This window comes from Natator depressus, chromosome 23, assembly GCF_965152275.1.
Source record: "Natator depressus isolate rNatDep1 chromosome 23, rNatDep2.hap1, whole genome shotgun sequence".
Lineage (NCBI taxonomy): Eukaryota > Metazoa > Chordata > Testudines > Cheloniidae > Natator > Natator depressus.
The window spans coordinates 3583234-3602828 of NC_134256.1; the positions used below are offsets into that span (position 1 = coordinate 3583234).

The 19595-nt window shown below is 55.9% G+C and overlaps 1 protein-coding gene across 1 annotated transcript; it reads left to right on the top strand.

Annotated features, from left to right (window-relative positions):
• Positions 1-260: 260 nt before the first annotated feature.
• Positions 261-18914, top strand: SAMD4B (sterile alpha motif domain containing 4B). The gene is made up of 12 exons (XM_074937882.1): positions 261-517; positions 7925-8407; positions 10500-10739; positions 11854-11963; positions 12471-12557; positions 13273-13579; positions 14382-14467; positions 14805-14923; positions 16249-16444; positions 17538-17661; positions 18252-18335; positions 18765-18914. The coding sequence occupies exons 1-12, from the start codon at positions 322-324 to the stop codon at positions 18791-18793; spliced, it is 2061 nt and encodes a 686-aa protein (XP_074793983.1). The 5' UTR covers positions 261-321; the 3' UTR covers positions 18794-18914.
• Positions 18915-19595: the final 681 nt, after the last annotated feature.

Below are 19595 nucleotides of genomic sequence, written 5' to 3' on the forward strand. Positions count from 1 at the left end.
TCGATCTCATATTTCTTTTTCCTTGCAGGGATCTCCAAGGCAGTCTGCTTAGAGGAGAGCCCTGCAAAAGGATCTACACGGAGAAAGATCTTTTGGGACAATCTCCCCCCCACACATGTGATCCCAGCTTCACTGGCAGCAGGATTTGCATTCCAGGTCGTGCCCTCCTCCATCCCTGGGCCAAACCGTAGGACTTAAAGCTGAAACCATGTGAGGGGGTTTCCCTTGCTCCCCCCTCTCCCCTGACCCCCTTCCCTCCCCTCCCCCTTCCCCCCAGCCTTGGGCGTGTCGCTGTCGAGCCGCGTTGACGCGCCTGCCACCATGATGTTCCGGGATCAGGTGGGAATCCTGGCCGGCTGGTTCAAAGGCTGGAACGAATGCGAGCAGACGGTGGCTCTGCTCTCCCTCCTCAAGCGCGTCACTCGCACCCAAGCCCGCTTCCTGCAGCTGTGCCTGGAGCACTCGCTGGCCGACTGCACCGAGATCCACATCGTGGAGTCGGAGGCCAACAGCGCAGGTAAGTTTGGTGCAGCTTCGGGACGCAGCTGCTGTCGGTCAGGTGGAGCCGTTTCTCTTCCCCCCTCCCCCTCCCCCCCCCGCGCCACCCGAGGTGGAGCAGACTGGGATTAGCATCAGGAGTGGGGTGGGTTTAGATCAGCATAGTTTAATCCGACTCTCCCCTCTCTGAACTATAAAATGAATCCATTGTTGTGGTATGCGAGACTAACCGTCTCTGAAAAGCAGCCATGTCTGGGGCGAGACAGGGCAGCTGATAACAGCTTTGCAACAACACTATACAGTGGTTTAGGGTGGAAAAGGAGGCATGCTCTCTCCATTGGGATTGTAAACCTCTTGGGTCGGGGACCGTCTTTTTTGTCTGTTTGTGTTGCATCTAGCACAATTGTGTCTGTAACTGGGGCTCCTAGGTGCTACCGTAATACACCTGTACAGCCCCTAGCGTAATGGGCTCCCAGTTCATGGCTGGGCACAACTGTCATACAAATGGTGGTAATTTAGACTCTGCTCATTAAAGCTGGGATACCAGGGCAGCTCTTGCTTAATGGCTTCCCCCAAGACAGCAGCAGACAAGCTGGTGTAGTGGGGTGAGCCCTGATTCAGAAAGGAGAGTTGCCTGTCTTTCTTTCTGCAGGATGGCTGGGCCCCTTAGTGCTGCTCTGAGGCATGGGGGTCAATATGGTTTCCGAGGGGAGAGCTCCCCCTATTGAGCCTGGAACGCTGTGTAAACAGGAGATCTTAGTGACTAACATTGGAGCATGTGTATTGTCCTACACCAAAGATTGAAATAGACAATTGGTTTATATAATCCAGCCCACCGGGAATCAGGGCAGCGTTCTTCCTAAGTACAATCCTCTCTGTGACCTAGTTCTAAACGTTCCAGGAGCCAGGGCTCCTTTTTCCATGGGAGGAGACTGTTCCCCAGCTTCAACTCAACCTCTGTTCCCCCTCCTCCATTTCATCCCCTTTCTTCCTGGTCCCACCCCCAGCCACTCTCCCGCCTTTGCTATTCACATTCTTCAGATTCTTGGAGAGCAATTGCAGTGTATTGGAACTACTTAACTCTCCTCCCTGGTATGCAGTAGCTGCTGTGTGTGTCTCTTAAGTATCTCAGAAGCACAGACGTTTAAAGCTCTTTCAGGGTAGATCTGGCCTTAATGCAGATTTACTTGTAGGGTGACTTGTTACTCAGCCTGGAGGCTGGCGACCCCTTATTTGAAGGCAAACATTTTCCTGAGCCTCTGACTCTTACTATAAAAGAGTAAAATATAAATAACAATCAGTGATAATGGTAAACCTGTATAACTTATTTGTGTGTTTTGAGAGGTTGATCGGAGAATGCTTGACCATGAAAAGGTCAAGATGTGCCAGAAATGGGGGAGTGAGATTTTCCTTGCTTTAGATTGTACTAAAACTTTTCAGCATCTGGTAACCCCCTTGAAGGTTGTGGCCTTCCTGGCTGAGAAATGCCTGGTCTAAAGTCTTGTATGCGTGCATGTTAAGACCTTCTCCTCCCTTCCTTTCTCTCTTCCTCCCCCCTTCCCCCCCCGGGGGCGGGGAATAAATATGAGGAAATCAAACTGACTTAATCAAACCAGGGAAACCCTCAGTGTGGACACTTAAGGCGTGTCTACATGGGGACCCTCAGGAAAATTAATCGGAATTAGCCACAAGGTGTAAAATTAGTGACGTCACTTTAAATTACTGGGTGGACACTCCCGTTGTAAATTAAAATGGCCTTAATTTGATTCAGTTTAATTCACTTTGGAAGTGAATTATGAGAGTGAGGTTTTGAAATTGAATTAAACTAATCTTAATTAAGGCCACTCTCATTCTTAATGACAGGTTTCAGAGTAGCAGCCGTGTTAGTCTGTATCCGCAAAAAGAAAAGGAGGACTTGTGGCACCTTAGAGACTAACCAATTTATTTGAGCATAAGCTTTCGTGAGCTACAGCTCACTTCATCGGATGCCTCTAAGGTGCCACAAGTACTCCTTTTCTTTTTTCTCATTCTTAATGAGTGCATTCACACGGAGCTTAGTGTAGTTTAACTAATCCACTTTGAATGTACACGTCTAGTGACTTTTTACCAGTAATAGCCTTAATGCAGGTGCAGTTACACCAGCGTAAGGTGCTTTTATTCCAATACGGCTTATTTTGCTTTGTCAAAAGCAAGGTAAGCTGTACCCGTATAACTCCATCTAGGGTGGGTGGTTGTGTTTTTTTTGCCACTCAAACTATGCTGGTGGCAATGGGGTGGCATCTGCCCTTGAAATATCCCGGTGTGCAGATGTAAAGCGGGGTGGCCAAACTTACCGGCTCTCTGAGCCACATGCAGTAATCTTCAGAAGTTTGAGAGCCACAAGACATGCACAACCTGCCCCGCCGGGCGGCGTCTGCTGGGACTAAAGCCCCGAGACCCCCCTCCCTGCAGGGCAGAAGCCCCAACCCCTCCCTCCCCAGTCTGGTAGATGGAGAAGCGGGGGAGGGGCTCCATGAGCCATGCTTGAACTGTGAAAGAGCCGGGGTTTGGCCATGCCATATATAAAGTATCAGCAAGACCCTAACTCTTTTTTTCTTCAGTCTTCATTTTGTAGCTAACTTGGTTAAAAGCGTGTGTGTGTGTGTGTGATTAACTTTTTATTAATTTTCCTAAAGAAACAATAAAAAACTACAAACAGGTAAAGGACTTGCAGCTTGTATGATGTTACCAGTTACTGCCCCTTTCACAGGATAGCCAGTAAGATTATGCAGTTACGTGACTTTACAACTTGTCAGAGCTGCAAGACCAGACAATGCAAAATCAGACAATATTACGTAGACATAACGTGCTAGGGTGAGAGTAATAATAATAAAAAGACATGCCCAAATAGGCAACAAAGGGAAGTGGGGGCTTTTGAAGAGGAGGGGGAAAAGCAGAGGTGTCAAATAATACCAGACTGCCATTCATCTGAGCTAGCTTCGTGTTTTTGATCCAAAAGGATCAAGAAACGGGGCCATACTGTTTGGTCAGACCAAAGGTCCATCTAGCCTGGTATCCTGTCTTCCGACAGTGGCTAATGGCAGGTGCTTCAGAGGGAACGAACAGAACAGGGAATCATTAAGTGATCCATCCCTGTCACCCATTCCCAGCTTCTGGGACACCAAATTTCTTTGACTTCCTATCATTTCTCTCTGCGTCATTAAGCTGTTCCTTAACTCAGTTCCGCCCCCAAAATCAGCACGATCAAAACTCTTTAGACAGTTTAACATTGTTTCCATCTAGCTGAAGCTAAATACATAACGCCAGCCGTACAATATGTACTCAGCCAAAAGTATTTAGCCATTTCCCGTCTTCGGTAGCCAGTTTTTAAAGCAAAGTAGAACTTAACCATCTAAGGGGCCTCTTGTTTTGTTCCTAAAAGGAAATGATCTGAATTGAAAGGACTGTTTGATTTAAAAACAAGTAATGAGTGAACTGTAAAAAGCGTGTTGCTTTTCAGCTGGGAAGAAATGTTAGATTCGGAATGTGTCGGGCCTCAGAACAGGCTAGATTTAAAAAAAAATTCTACCTATTCGGTGTTTTTTTTAAAGCAAGAGCTCTTGATTCAGCTAAAATCCCCCCTCTCGCTTGTGCCACACTTCAGCTCGCATGTGAATTTTAACAGCCTCATTCCAGAATTCCCCCATGGGGTGATTTGAGATTGGAAACGTGGCCAACCCTGTGCAGCCTGGTACCCTTTTAGCCCCCAGCTGTTCATCGAGGGACCAAGGACCACCCTCACCCACAGAGAAGTGGCAAAGCAAATCTTGTCAAGTTTGCGCAGGGCCTGTCGGCAGCTTGCGGGAGACACTCGCTGAATCGTTGGCCTCAGCCTCTGCGGCCTAGCCTTTCCCTAAGCCTTAATTTCCAGGTTAAAAATAGCTGTCTGTGTGTGATGGGAGATGCCCCTGAGGTAGCCGCTCTGTCCTTTCCAAGTGTGTCTCCTGCTCCCTGGCTGAGATTGCGTGCTCTGCTAGGGGCAGGCAGGAATGGGTCATAGCCCAGATTGAAGTGTCAAACGCGTACTTGTTTCTACAGTTGCTCTGGCGATGTGTGGATCCCCCTAAATAAACCATGAAGGCAATAGATTCCAGTTCCGTTAATCGGACCACCCATCCTCCGGGAAACTCAGGACTTGGGCTGAGCCAGTGCTTTTCATCCAGAGATCTTTAAGTGCCCTGCAACGTATGGTTATCCCTGTTTTACAGATGGGGAAACTGAGGCACGGGGCAAGGCGGTGACTTTCCCTTGCTCTCTCAGCAAATCGTTGGAAGAGGTAGGAATAGAACCCAGGCGTCCTGACCCTCCAGGCCTGTGTCATGCCCACACTGTCTCCCTTGCAGGGGACTCTCGAGAGCGGAGTAGTGGCACAAGTCCCCACTGTGCAGAGCTGTAGAAGAGGGCCCTGTGCAGTTGTGGGGTCACCCCTCTGTGCAGCAGACCTGTCCTTCTACAGGTGTGGGAAGGATCTTCCCCTAGGAGGCCAAGAGGAAACAGTGGGTAGGAGCTAAGGTTTAAAGAATTAAGATTGCTGAGCCTGCGTGTGTCGCTCATTGCAGCTTCCCTTGGCAGAGGGTATCTTCCATCCGACAGGCACGCAGCTGAGCAGACTCTGCCCTTCCAGCCTGTGGGGCCCCCCCCTGCGCAATTAATGGGTAGCTCCGGGCCTGTAACTGTATCCTTTGGGCATCTGCCCGCGGTGGTGGCGGCATGTGCTGGAATCTGTCTGCTCTGACTTTGCAGGGAAAATTTCTCCCGAAGTCGCTATTAAAGAACAAGAGATCCCAGTTCTGCAGCCTGTGCTGCCAGGGAAGAGATGTCCAGAGCCGCAAGCATCCAAATGCATTCCCGTGGCGTTGGGGAAACTGAGGCAGGGCAGTAAAGTGACCCCTCCGCCCCTCAGTCCATTCGCAGTCAGTTAGTAGCAGAGCTGGGATTAGCAGGGAGGTAGTGTAGAGGGAGCTGCAGGCACCCCTCTGTTGGAGCTGCGCGGACTGTGCCGACAGCACCTCCAGCGCAGCTGCTTCTTGGGGGGAGAGCAAGGCAGACCAGCTGGAGGTGAGAGAGGAAATTTTGGCTCAGGAAACCAGGGCAAACCCCTGCTCCCTCGGAAAGTAACCAAGGAGATCTTCATGTCCATGCAGAGTGGGATGGGACCTTGGATCTCCTCTGACCCAAGACCCTCACACCCATTGTCCTGGAACGCTGTGGTACTGTTTCTGACGGCTGAGGGGGCTTGGTCATCTCTGCTGAGAGTTGGCGATTCCAAAGAGGCTGTAACACCTGCTTGAGTTAAGGTTGGGTCTAGCTTACCGTTGAACAGCTGACTTTCCTAAGAACTCTAAAATTCGGAGACTGACTTGGATGGTCTTGAAACTTTCTGTGCCTCATGGGGGTCCGGCATAGCGTGACCGATCCAAACCTGAGGTGGTTCGAGCGTGGGGGTACCTTAGATAAAGCCCCCTCCCTTAAAATTTGTCTTGCTTGAGATCAACATTTGACATAAGAACGGCCATATTGGGTCCGTCTAGCCCAGTATCCTGTCTTCCGACAGTGGCCAGCACCAGGTACTTCAGAGGGAATGAACAGAACAGGGCAGTTTCGAGTGGTCCATCCCCTGTCGTCCACTCTGTTTCTGGCAGTTTAGGGACACCCGGAGCATGGGGTTGTGTCCCTGAGCATCTTGTCTAATAGCCATTAATGGACCAATCCTCCAGGAACTTATCTAGTTCTTTTTTGAACCCAGTTTATTCTTTTGGCCTTTACAACATCCCCTGGCAATGAGTTCCGCAGGTTGACTGTGCGTTGCGTGAAGACCCACTTCCTTTTGTTTGTTTCAAACCTGCTGCCCGTTAATTTCATCCAGTGAAATTAATTATGGTTCTTGTGACTTTGTTTGCTCGCACCTGGGGTTCAAACCAGAGGCACCGAGTTCCTAGGGGGTGCTTGACCCCTGCTCTGCCCCAGGCCCTGCTCCCACTCCCTCCTCTTGCCTCTTTCTCCTCCCCTCTCCTCCTCCCCCTGCCCCCCCACGCCTCCTGCACACCACTGAACAGCTGATCACGGCTGGCAGGAGCCCTTGGGGGGGGGGGGCGGAGTGAGGGGGATAAGCTGATTGTTGGGGTTGCCGGTGGGTGCTTAGCACCCACTGTTTGTTTGTTTTTTGTTTTTTTTTTCCCGTGGGTGATCCAGTGCCTATGGTTCAAACTATATGACTCTGATCCTCCCTGAACCGATATCAAATGTTTAGGATTTTATTCCACTGCCCACTGAGTGTGGGGTAGCTGGCAAAGGCAAGGAAGGACAGTCCAGTGGTTAGGCACTAACCTAGGACTTGGAGACCTAGGTTCAATTCCCGGCTCTGCCACAAACTCCCAGGGCACGTCACTTTGCCGCTGCCTTCCTCAGTTTCCCCATCTGTGCAATGTGGACAGTCGCCTTTCTCTGCCCCACTAAAGATTTTGAGGCGCTCGGATATAGGACCTAGGACTCGCCCCTTCTTTGGAAGAAAGCTGGGACACACCGCTCTGGTTCACAAGCCCTTATGCTCTCTCTGCTGGCCTTCTCGTCCAGCCAGCGCCATTTGCTTCTCGAGCTGGGCTGGCTGTGCACTTGGTTATTTCCCAATAACTGTACGGTTATTTACCTAATCCCTACATGGTTGAGAAATCTCTCTGCCAGGCTCCCACGGCTTACGTCCCTCAACTCCCCCCCCCCCCCCCCATGCCCATAACAAATATGTCCGCTTCAGCGTGGAGCGCCCTCTCCCTTTGAAGCCCTCTTTTACCCTCCCCGCCCAGATCGATTCCTGTCTTTAAGTTCCGCACGCTGTGCGGGGGAAGGGAGTTCAAACCCCGTTAGTTCTGGGAAGAGGAGATCAGAAGAGTTCAGCAGGGAGAGGTGGCCTGACCTAGTGGATCGAGCACTGGGCTTTAAACCCAGGGTCTGATGAGCCCAGCTCTGCCACTGACCTTGGGCAAGTCGCTGCCTTCTCCATGCCTTGGTTTCCCCAGCTGTAAAGTGGGAGTAATGAGATCCCATTTGTAAAGTCCGTGGAGCTCTCTTTGTTGCTGGAAGTGGTGGCATTTTGGGGGAGGACACAGACTGATCGCCTGGATTGCTTGAGATCACCGTGTCTGGGGTCGGGGCGTCATTCCAGGTATCTGGCTCTGGTAAGCCCCCTTGGTCATGCCACACTGTGGCTTTCGGTAGGATACAAATCTCCCTGCCTGAAGCTGTTGCGAGTGTTCCTACACACTCCTTCACCAGCTGTCTTGTTCCTCCCCAGAATTGGCTGCATTGATTTCTCTGTGGCAAAAGCCACTGGAGGAAGGAGCAGGCTCCCTTTTGTTCCTGTTCTTCACCCTTCCCCCTCTCCCCCAAACAGCTGTCATCAGCCAGTGGCACCAGGAATCGAAGGACAAGGTGGTCTCCCTGCTCCTGTCTCACCTGCCCCTGCTACAGCCTGGCAACACGGAAGCCAAGTCCGAATACATGAAGCTATTGCAGAAGGTCCTGGCCTACTCCATCGAGAGCAACCTGTTCATCGAGGAAAGCCGGCAGCTGCTGTCCTATGCCCTCATCCACCCGGCCACCACGCTGGACGATCGCAACTCCCTGGCCCTATGGCTCAACCACCTTGAGGAACGCCTGTCTAGCGGCTACTCCGGCCAGGGCAGGGGCCGGCCCGACACTGCATACCACTCGCGCCAGGGCTCGGACGAGTGGCAGGGCCCGGTGGACTCGGGCATGGGGGAGCTGGGACACGGCTGGCAGGAGAAGCTGCCCCGAGAAAACGGACACTTGCCTTTCCACTCCTCCAGCTCGGTGCCCTCGGCCATCAACAGCATCGGAAGCAACGCAAATGCAGGTACAGGGAGGGGACAGGATGGGGCGTGGGCAGTAGGTAGGAGCTTAGAGGCCAATGTAACCTTATTTCCATGATCAAAGAGCCCATGATCAAATATTTGTTCCCCATGTAGGTACTTAATCTGGGATCAAGTCATCTCTTAACCTTTTCCTTACACTGTGTAGACTGAGTTCCTTGAGTCTCTCTCTAAGGCGTGTTTTCTAATCATTCTCATGGCTGCCTTCTGTAGAGCTCAAAATACTTGACAGAGATGCAGCTTTACCCACGGGGAAACTAAGGCACAGAGTGCGTAAAGCCACTTGCCTGTGGCTAATCAGCAGGAGAGATGGGAACAGAACCCAGGAGTTCTGAGTCCCTATCAGCTGAGCCATGCTTCCTCATCAGAGTCCACGCCTGCTTCCTGATAGGCCCCAGAAGAAAATATTTTGAGGCCCAAGCAGCAGGGGGGTTGGAGGTGTGGGAGTGTGCCCAGGAAGGGGGGATGATGAGAGATCAAATTTAAGCTCTGACAATGGAGGAGGCAGGGCTTGGCATGTCAGTGCCCAGTGTCTCAGTTTCCCCATCTATAAAATGGGGCTGATAATATTGGTTGCCCTTCCATCCCAAGGGGCATTAGTTAATGTATGCACAGTGCTTTGGGCATCTGAAGTGCTTGGAGTCCTATGTGCCGTGGCGGCTGGGGGTGTGCTTACACGTACGTACAGATGCCACAGGGACTAGCAAGGTAAATGAAGATGGTCAGGGAAGTGTCAAGATGGGCGGCTGCGGGTGTCAGTTTCGGAGGTGACCTACTGACACCTCCACCCCCCCCCCCCCACACACAATAACTGCCTCTACTTCTATTAAATAAACAGGAATGATTATTAAAGCTAATCAGATTTACTCATCCCTTCAGACACTTTTTCCTTCCCTTTAGTCTCCTCCTCCTCCCATTGGGGCGGTTTCAGGTGGATTTCCCTCCCTGCAACCCCCAGCTCTCCAGTGTCTGTGCAGGGAGTAGGAGGGGGAGAAAACGTATGTTCTCTTCGCACAGAAACAGGAACAACACGAATCAAAACGGAGTTTGACTTACCAGCGTCCCCTTTAACGCCTCTGAGGGTGTGCCCAGGGTTTGTAGACTTCAGGGGAAAAACCAGCTGCATCCCAGAGCGGCGATTAGACCTCACACCTGCTTCACCGCCCTGGCCGTAACTTACAACCTGGGTCCCTTGGCCGAACTGGGCTCTGCCTTGCTCATCTGCCATCCCCCTGCTTGGTGTTGGCTAGCTCCTTGGCAGCCCCCACAGGGGCACTCGGGATAGTGGGAGATCCCTGGCAAGGGAGCGGGAGAGAGCGGTGGCTGGGGGTGGAGGATACCTGCCTCCTTTCACTGCCTCCAAATACAGCAGGGAGCCAAGACGGGGGTTGAACTGCTCCCCGGCTGCTTCACGATGCTGTGGAAGCAGACGGAGCACCGAGCAGTGCAGATGCCAGGTCAGTCCAGATTAGGGTGACCAGATGTCCCGATTTTGGAGTCTTTTTCTTATATAGGCTCCTACCCCCCACCCCCCACCCCCTCTCGATTTTTTTCACATTTGCTGTCTGGTCATCCTAGTCCAGATGCAACCCCCCTGCCCAGACTGACCCTCCTAAGCCATTTGCTGCTGTTCGTCCCTCTGCACGGGTGACTGGCAAAGAGAGTGTGGTCACGTTAGTTCCCCCCGATAGGTGTGGGTTTGGTTCTCAGTTGTGCTGTCGATCCTCTGCATGCCCTGGAGCAGGCCACTTCCTGGGGAGGGGTCCTGACTCCTGCTTCTCAGTTGCATCAAGAGCCTTGGATGAAATGCACCATAGCCGTGTAGAGAATTCTGCTCAAGTGGCTCTGGGGGAGCCTCGCTGGGGGGGCAGGGCCCATTCTGGGGCTGTATCCTGAATGTAGAGAGCAGGAGCCTGGCTAAGAAGGACTTTCTGAGCGCAAGGCCGTGAGGCATCGGCTGCCCTGAGGTGTAGGTGTCTGATCTCTCCGCGCGACGCTCATCCTCCCTGGTAGGTCTGTAGGATAGGAGATCCAGTCCCGATGTTGGCATGTTAATTCTCTGCCTTACCCTTCCAGCTCTGCCCTGCCAAATCCACCCCAGCCCGCTCAAGCGCTCCATGTCCCTCATCCCCACCAGCCCGCAGGCCCCTGGCGAGTGGATGAGCCCCGACGAGCTGTGTGCCCGGCAGGCTTTCATCCCGGGGGACCACGCGCCCCTGTCCCCCCAGAGCAGCGTGGCCTCCTCGGGCAGCGAACAGACGGAAGAGCAGATCGGCAGCCGCAACACCTTCCAGGAGGATGGCAGTGGCATGAAAGGTACGGCGTGGGGGGGAGGGGGGGTCACCCCATGCTGGGGAGGGAACCCCGACTGCTTCGCTCTGCCGGTCGACGTTGGGAACGCAGGGCTCCCATGCTGGATTAGACCCCTGTCTGTGCAGCGGTAACCAGGGGGCTCCCAGCGATTTGACCAGGGCTGCTTGGCCAGGGGCTGGAGGGGACAAAGGCAGTGGTGAGCAAGGGGGATGAGCCTTTCCTATCTCCGTGACGGGTAGAGCCCTGCGCGGATACAAAAATGTGGATCCGCATCCGCCAGGATCAACCCACAATCCGCTAGCCGTCTTTCACCTGTATCCACACCTGCAGCAGCAAGCCCTCTCCCAAGGGCTAGCAAGGGAGGGGGAGGGGTCTCAAGGAGAAGGGGCGACGCGGAGGGGAAGTTGGGGGGTCACATTGCGTGCTGCTCCCAGGGGCTCACAAGCGACGGCACGTGGCAGCAGCGGTGTATGTTGCATCACAGTTAGGGGGAGGGGTTGGGCACTGAGTCCAATCCCAGGAGCCGGTGGGCCGGGACTGGGAGCATGGCCAGTGCTGCTGGGCCAGGCCATGGTGGGGATGCTGACTCTGCCCGAGGGGCCCAAGCTGCTGGACAGGAAGTGGCGCGGCGAGCGGGTGCTGGACAGCCCCTCCTCCCCAACCGAGCTGCCCAAGCTGGATGCCGCAGGCCAGGTGCCACCAGTGAGTAGAGCTCCCTGCGTGGTTGTATCTGCATCCGATCCACTATCTGCAAAAATGGTCCACAGATATGAAGCGGACATCCATGGATTTTCAGAGCTCTAATGATGGGAATCCTGCTGTGGGTATCAGCTAGCCATGGTCTGTAATCTCGTTCCCTCCCACCCCCACTCCCCCTTCACATATGTGAATGCCCTTCACATACCCTCTCTCACACACACACCCCTTGTCACCTGAGAAGGCCCTGCCTTGAAAGGGGAATGTTCCTCTGGGTCTGGGGAGCCCCAAAGTGGCTGGTACGTCACGCCGGCGGTCCCGGGAGCTGTCGCCATCCTGTGGCCACGGAAGCTTTCCCAGGCCTGGCCGGTGGGTGGCGGCCTAGGTCATGCTAAAGGGCTGGTCTTTCCCATCTCCACAGATGTCCCCTCGTGGCTGAAGAGCCTTCGCCTGCACAAGTACGCAGCCCTCTTCTCCCAGATGACGTACGAAGAGATGATGACCCTCACGGAGCAGCATCTGGAGTCCCAGGTGAGGAGGGGACAGCAGGGTCCCAGCCTCCACTCGACCGTGCGCTTCTTGAGGGCAGCAGCCACCTTGTGGGTCCCAGCCAGGGGATGGGGGGACTGTGGTGTTGCAGGACATGGGTCTTCCACAGACTTAGGGGGCCTCTCCTGCACCCCCAAGCTGGGAGAGCGCTCTCAGGACTGCATAAACGCATGGGCACCTGCCACCCTTCCCATAGCTCCTGGCCCAGGCAGGTGAGATGCCACTGGAGGTTTCACTTCGCTCCTGATTTGATCTGATTGCTAAATTCCAGGAGCTTCTCTGGATACCTTGACCTTGAGCCTGAAATTCCCACCTACCCATGAGGGGAATGGCCGGAAGAGCCCCGAGTTCCTTTCGGGCTGCGTGGCACCCAGGGGGCACCTATGCCCTGGGAACAGGTCCCAGCCACGTCTCTGAGTCTGTCAGGGGCGGGGGTGGCTGCATCTGTGGCTGTCGCCTCCACTCCCACATCTCTTCCTTCCTGCACAGAACGTGACCAAAGGAGCCAGGCACAAAATTGCCCTGAGCATCCAGAAGCTGCGGGAGAGGCAGAGCGTTCTCAAGTCTCTGGAGAAGGTAAAAGACCCACCGGCTTCCCCTGCGAGCTCTGAACTGGAGGCCTCAGGGTCAAGGCACCCAGCTGGGACCCGGGGTTGATTCCTGACTCTTCCTTAGGCCCCTCGAATCTCTCATCTGTAAAATGAGGATTGCAGCCCTTGCTTAGGCTGCGAGCTTCTTGGGATCTGTGCCTCTCGCTCGGGGCCTGCACAGCACCTGGTGCAAAGGGGGGTGGGGGGTGCAGCCCTGATCTCGGTCAGGGCCTCTAGGTGCTACCGGAATTCATGTAATGGGTGGCACTGCTGGTTTGCTCTGGTGAAAGGCTCAGCATTAGCCAGCATTCCCATAGCTCCAGGAGTGCCCCTGGCTGTGAAACCAGCTGGGAGCCTGGATAACTAGGAGCACCGGGAGGGGAGCGGGCATGGGGCTGCGCACTGATTTGGTCTCCGATGCGGAAAGGGGCTATTGCCCTGGTTCACGGCACAGCAGCTGGGGGAGTTTGCTTCGAGGCTGCTGGGGTTAAAACCCAAGATCTCTGGGCAGGTGCCGTGCAGGGCAGACAGGATCTTGTGGCTGCAAGTCCTAAATTACCTACAACTCTTTCTGCTGCTGGGACTCGAACCCATGATCCTGATGCTTGGACCACTGAGCCCCTTGGTCCTTTTTGAGATGTGGAGCTGCCCTTAATTTTTCATGGCATCTTCTCCGCCCCCTTTCCCTGGCCCCCCTGCAGGACATCCTTGAAGGAGGGAACCTGTGGAACGCGCTCCAGGAGCTCCAGCAGATAATCATCACGCCCATCAAAGCATACAGCTCTCTCCAGGCCATAACCACGCCCAAGGAGGGGCAGCAGGCGGTGCCCGAGCGCCACGGAGCCCCCAGGCCGGGCCTGGACAAAGCCACCAATGGGGCAGAGGACAAGGAGCCTGCGGTGGATGGCTTCCCATCCCAGACGGCCTCCCCCTGCGACGGGGAGTCGGCCACAGCACCCATCGCGGAAGGGGACATCCCGGGGCAGTTCACCCGGGTGATGGGGAAAGGTAAGGGCGTCTGGTCCGGAAGGCGCTTCCTCTCCCCCAGTGGCATTCAGGGAGCTCATTGTGGGGGTCCTGGGATGCTAGAGGGAGCGCTGGTGCTTCTCTCCCAGATAGGGGCGGTACAGATTAGGGGGCATGCCCTCAAGTTGGCATGTGTGGCTGGGGCTGACTCATGTCTCCAGCCCTGTTTCAGGTGGATGGATCCCACTGACTCCCACTTGGCGGGGCAGGGAAGCTGGACGACTTATCTCATCTGTTGGGGGAGGGGGCGGGAGCTGGGCACAGGACGCCTGGGTTCTCTAGCGGTGAAACAAAACCAAGCGTGTGAGGAAGGTTGGCTGTGTGTGTTAGGCACAGGACACCTGGGTTCTCTTCCTGACTCCAAGTGTGGGTGGTCAGGAATCCTGGGTTCTATTCCTGGCTGGGGGAGGGAGGTGGGGTCTAGTGGTTAGAGCAGGGGGACCTGGACCTGGGTTCTATTCCAGTTGTGGGTGGGGAGTGGGGTCTAGTGGTGAAAGCAGCGGGGGCTTGGGAGTTGGGACTCCTGGGTTCTATTCCTGGCTGGGAGAGGGAAGTGGGGACTGAGTGGTTAGAGCAATGGTGGGACTGGCAGGACTCCTGGGTTCTTTCCAGCCCTGCTGCTTGTTCACCGCTTGTCCTTGGGCAAGTCCCTTTTCGTGTGTGCTGCAGCATCCCCCTCTGCTGACCCACCTCCAGGGGGCATGATGCTGAACGTCTGGGGGGTGGGGAGGAGGGGAGATGCTCTGGAGGGGCCCGGGGAGTAACCCCTCTGTTCCCCTCGCAGTGTGCACACAGCTGCTCGTCTCCCGGCCTGATGAGGAGAACATCACCAGTTACCTCCAGCTCATAGAGAAGTGCCTGACTCACGAGGTATCGTCTGCATGGAAACCTCCCTCTGATCCCGGGGGCGGGGGCTGCTGGGTCCCCTCAGGACTCCGGGGTTCTGCTCTGCCGTGCCCAGCAGGCCAGGCCCCAGGGCTGTTGAACTGATCCAGGCAGGTCATTTAAGGACCTTTTTCCCACCCCCGCAGCTCCACGCACACATCTGCTTTGGGCTGGGTGTGTGCTCGAATCCCTCCATTTTCTCCCCTCTCTGTAGCAAAGTGCCCCCCGTTTTGTGCCCCTACTACCCACAGCTGCTCCCGCCCCCTCCCTACGCCCTGGTGCCAGCCCAGCGTCCTGACTGCGCTGTCCCTGTGTGCCGCAGGCATTCACGGAGACGCAGAAGAAGAGGCTGTTGTCCTGGAAGCAGCAGGTGCTGAAGCTGCTTCGGGCGTTCCCCCGGAAGGCAGTGCTCGACATGCAAGGGTACCGCCAGCAGAAAGGGTAGGTGTGGCGAGGTTTCAGGGCTCAGCTGTAGAATGGCATGAAGGCTGGGAGTATGGGGCGGAGTGGGGACAGTACTGAATAACACCCTCTGGGTGATCTGGCTAGACAGTATGGCCCAGTGGATCGGGCTCTCCGGGACCTGGGTTCTGGTCCCAGCTCTTGCCTTGATGTGTGACTTAGGCTGCCTCAGTTTCCCCTCCACCCTGTCTATTTAGACTAAGCTCTTCAGAACAGGGCCTGTCTGGGCAGCACCCAGCACAATGGGGCCCCAATAGCAGTTGCTAGGTGCAACCAATAAATAAATTGGGGGTGGGGGTCTCCCAGCAGTGCCTGGAGTCACTTGGCTCCTAGATCACTAGGATTTATGGCTGTGGAAGGGAGGCAGCGGGACCTAGCAGTTAGAGCATGGACGGGGACTAGGAGTTGGGACTCCTGGGTTCTATTCCCAGCTCTCTGGGGTCATCGCTATGGGCAGGTCGCTCCCTGTCGCAATTCCAGCCCTTCCCCGCCGCTGAGGGGGCTGGGAAGCTGGCCGGTCGCTCCCAGGGGCCCAGAAGCAACACGCTTGCATTACGAAATCCCCCATCCTCCCACACGCTCCAGCTCTGCAGCCTTCCCCTGACGAGCCCAGGGAATGGGATGGCCGACAGGGCTGGCTGGGTTGTGGGGCGGGGGGTCACAAATCCTAGCGGGCATGGCTGGCTCATGTGCGTTTCGAAGCCCAGCTCTGTGCACTGCCCGCTAGTGCAGGCTGAGCAGCTCGGGTCACCTGTCAGCCTCCCCGGTTCTCTTCCTGTTCCTGTGTCTGGGAGCTGGGATGCTTTTGGCCGCTAGTAGTCAGCTGGAATCCATCCCCACGTTGGCTGCAACCAGGGGAAGCCCGTTTAGTTTGTGCCTCTCCTCCTGGGGGGAGCGGAGAGGGGTAAAGCCCGGTTCGAAGGGGCAATCTGTCTCTGCGGAGGCCAGATTTTCAAGTGGCAGGTGGGGGAGGCCACTTGAGATGCCTTCAAAGGACCTTTGTTTTCACAAGGGTGGGAGGGTGCTAAGCACCATCTGAAAACCAGCCCCATCCTCTAGGCTTCTCTAGTGCTCCCCCACCCGCCACACATCACATCACTTGGCCCAGGTGTGTCTAACGCCCCGAGACACTAAGGTGTGTGGGCTGCTGGAGGAGGAGGGGGCTTCAAATACCTGTCCCACGTGAAATTTTGTGTGTGTATGGGGGGGTGTCAGGGTCGATCCCAAGGGATGCTGCAAGTAGCTAGAATCTCTGGTGACTTGAAAACAGGCCTTTATTTTTTTCACCTTCTCCCCTCCCCCAGATGGGCCTTTGGTTCCAACTCTCTCCCCATAGCTGGATCTGTGGGGGTGGGTGTCGCGCGCAGAGGGCAGCGGCCGTTCCAGATGCCCCCTCGAGCCATGCCCCCGAGCCGCCTGGGGCTGCTGAGCCCAGCGGGGATTGGAGGGGTCTTGCCTCGGCATGCACTTACCAGCCCCATTGGGAGCCAGGGACGACAGGTAAGTCCGGCAGGGCGGGTGGTGTCGCTCTAGCCGCGGGTGTGGGCCGGTTTCTCGAACCAGACTCCCCGTGGCTCTGGCTGAAGCCGCAGCCAAGCCAAAGGGGATTTTACAATGAATGGGAGCAGCGTGTACCAATCTAGAAGGGCTCGTCGGTATAGGTCAGCAGGTTGTAGAGAGACGTGTAGTTCTGTGAACACAGGGCTAGGAAGGGAGTGGGGCCCACTGGGGAGGGCTGGGAGCCAGGACTCCTAGGTTCAATCCCAAGCTCTGGGAGGGAAGTAGGGTCTAGTGGTTAGAGCAGGGGGGCTGGGAGTCAGGACTTCCGGGTTCTGTTCCCAGACCAGCCATTAGATTCTCCATCATAGTCTCTCTGTGCCTCAGTTTCTCCATGTTGTTATTATGGGGTTAATCGATCTGCCCTTCCTGCTAGGGGACATTTGAGGACAAATATGTTAAAGAATTGTGAGGTGCTTGTGTATTACTGTGACGGAAGCCAGATAGGTATCCTAGATGGAACTGGGAGCCAGGACTCCTGGGTTCTATCCCCAGTGCTAGTGGTTAGAGCAGGGCAGGCGGGGGGACTTCTGAGCCCCATTCCTGGCTGTAGGAAAGGAGTGGGATCTAGTGGCTACAGCAGGATAAATTGATGGGGGCCCCCCTTTTTAAAATGAATTTCTGCTCTCTAAATGGCCTGGTGGGGCTCCCTGTTTGGGGGAGGGAAGGTTAAGAGCTGCTCTGTGAGGTCGAAAAGCGGGGTTCTCTCTGACGGCCCCGGGATTGCAGAATCGAGCTGGGCTCTCCCCTTGCAGTGTCACCTCCCCGCCCCTGTGGGGCGTCAGGGCCTTCCCCCTTTTCCAGAAGGGCCTTGTGACTCGCTCTGACGCGGGAGGCCAGCCCCCTCTCCCAGCGTGGCGTTAGCCCGCTGTTCCTTCCAGGGGAGCGTGACTCGGAGCCGCCCCAATCCTTTGCTGCTATGGAACGTTGTCTCCGGATCCCCCGTGTGCCAGGCTGGCGCGGGTGAGCCTGGGGGAGCCAGCTGTTCTGGGCCAGTCTCCTGCATCCTCTACCCCGTCTTCCCCTCTCGCCGCAGAACCTGTGGTTCGCCAATCCCGGGGGCAGCAACAGCATGCCCGGCCAGAGCCGCAGCTCGGTCCAGCGCACCCATTCGCTACCCGTCCACACGTCCCCGCAGGCCATCATCATGTTCCCCCAGGGTGAGTAGCCCGGTCGCTCTCCTTCTGGTACCGGCCCTTGGCAGACTCAAGACAGGAGATGTTCTTGGAGAGACTGTTCTGCCCAGCTCAGGTCCGCAGGAGGCCATCTGCCGCAAACTCGCTCTCCTCCTCCGCCTCTCTGGCTGTGGGGTGTAAGCCTGCCATGCTCCTCCCCAGAGCAGGCTGCACGTGTTGGCAAGTAGCGTCCATCTGCTGCAAGTCAGCACTTTTGGATTCTATCCCTGGTTCTGGGAGGGGCATGGGGTCTAGTGGGTTAGAGCAGTGGAGTCTGGGAACCAGGACTCCTGGGTTCTATCCCTGGTTCTGGGAGGGGAGTGGGGTGCAGTGGGGGCTGGAACCCAGGACTCCTGGTTTCTATTCCCAGCCCAATTACTGGATTCTCCATCACTGACCATTTTTCAGTGGAGAAGTTGGCAGCGCAGGGGTTAATAACGGGATGAGGCTCAAAGCTGCCACCTTGCTGGGTGGGCCAGGGTGGTCACGAGTGCTGCGTGAATCCAGTTTCCATTGCCCATCAGGGAGTGTGGGGGCCACATGGCTAATCCCGTTCCTCCGGCCCCCCTCTCTAGATTGCCAGATCCCTGGAACAGACCTGGAGATCAACCCCACGCTGGAGTCGCTGTGCCTGAGCATGACGGAGCACGCGCTGGGCGGTGAGACATGGGGTCCGCCCAGGGATGGGAGGGTGTTCAAGGGGGATACAAGCCAGCAGGTCCCCGGGAGACTGAGATGGGGCCCGATCCCTCCCCTTGACCCCCGTCCCAGGGTGGGCAATGCTTTCACAGCCCTAGATCGCAGCCAGACGCATGGGGCTTGTCTGCAATGGGGCTCCTGTGGCAGAACCCAGCACGCAGCTGGCGTAGTCGGCAGCAAAACCCTGGGCCAAGACCTCCCGCTACTCTTGGCGTTTGGGGGGCCCGGCAAATTTCTGGTGTCTCTGTTGTGAGTGGAGCTGCCGCCAGGCACGCGGAATCACTGGTCCCTTATGAATGCCCTTGCCCCGAACCTGGCCACAGGACGACGACTCGTCCCCTTCCGCCTCGACACTCAACACACTCTGGTCCTGTTTTCTCTCCTAACAGATGGCACCGACAAGACCTCCACCATCTGACCAGCCTCGGGGATCCGTGGTTCCTGAGAAGCTTTAGGGGGTTCTCTTTATTTTTTTGGGGGGGGTGCTTAAAGGGGTGGTTGAATCTTCCACCCCACCCCCCTCCTGCCCTCCCCCGGCGTTTGCCATCAGCTCCGTCACGGCGCGGGGGTTGGAAGAAGCTCTCACTACAATCTTACCATCTTATATGTTCTAATATTTTTCTACTTTATTATTACTTTAACTATGGTTTAATACTGAGCTGCATCCTGTAACTCCCAGGGTAACGAAGCCAGAAGCAGCAGGATCTTGGGTCACGCGTGTGTGTGTGTCCTCCCGCCCCCCTTCCCCCCCCCCCCCCCAATCCTTTCTCAGCATGGGGAAAAACGCTCCTGAGAGGGAGTAGTGGAGAAGGGGGGGATACAGCGCATCTGATTCACTTTCCTCCCCACCCCCCGGGGCAGGCCAGCTGCTCTGGGCCGATGCTGGTTGCCACGAAAGGCACCGGGGGGGCTAACCTGGCGAGCTGGTTTCTTCCGGGTTAGCCTCCTGCCTGCTTTTCGCACCTGATCCCTGCAATGGGGGGCGGACTGGGGAGAAACACCTCCACAGATGGGGCCGAGAACTCTTCTGGAACTGTTATTAAGTGCCTGTAACTCCCCACCCCACCCCTGTGACTACTTGGGGGCGTGGCCTTTGAAGGAGGGCCATGTCCTCCCCCATAAGAGGGTGGCTGGGGGTGTGGCCTTTGAGGGGGTCCATGCCCTCCCCCATAGGGCAAGTGGTGGATTCAGGGAAAGAAGCCACGCCCCAGAGAAGGGGT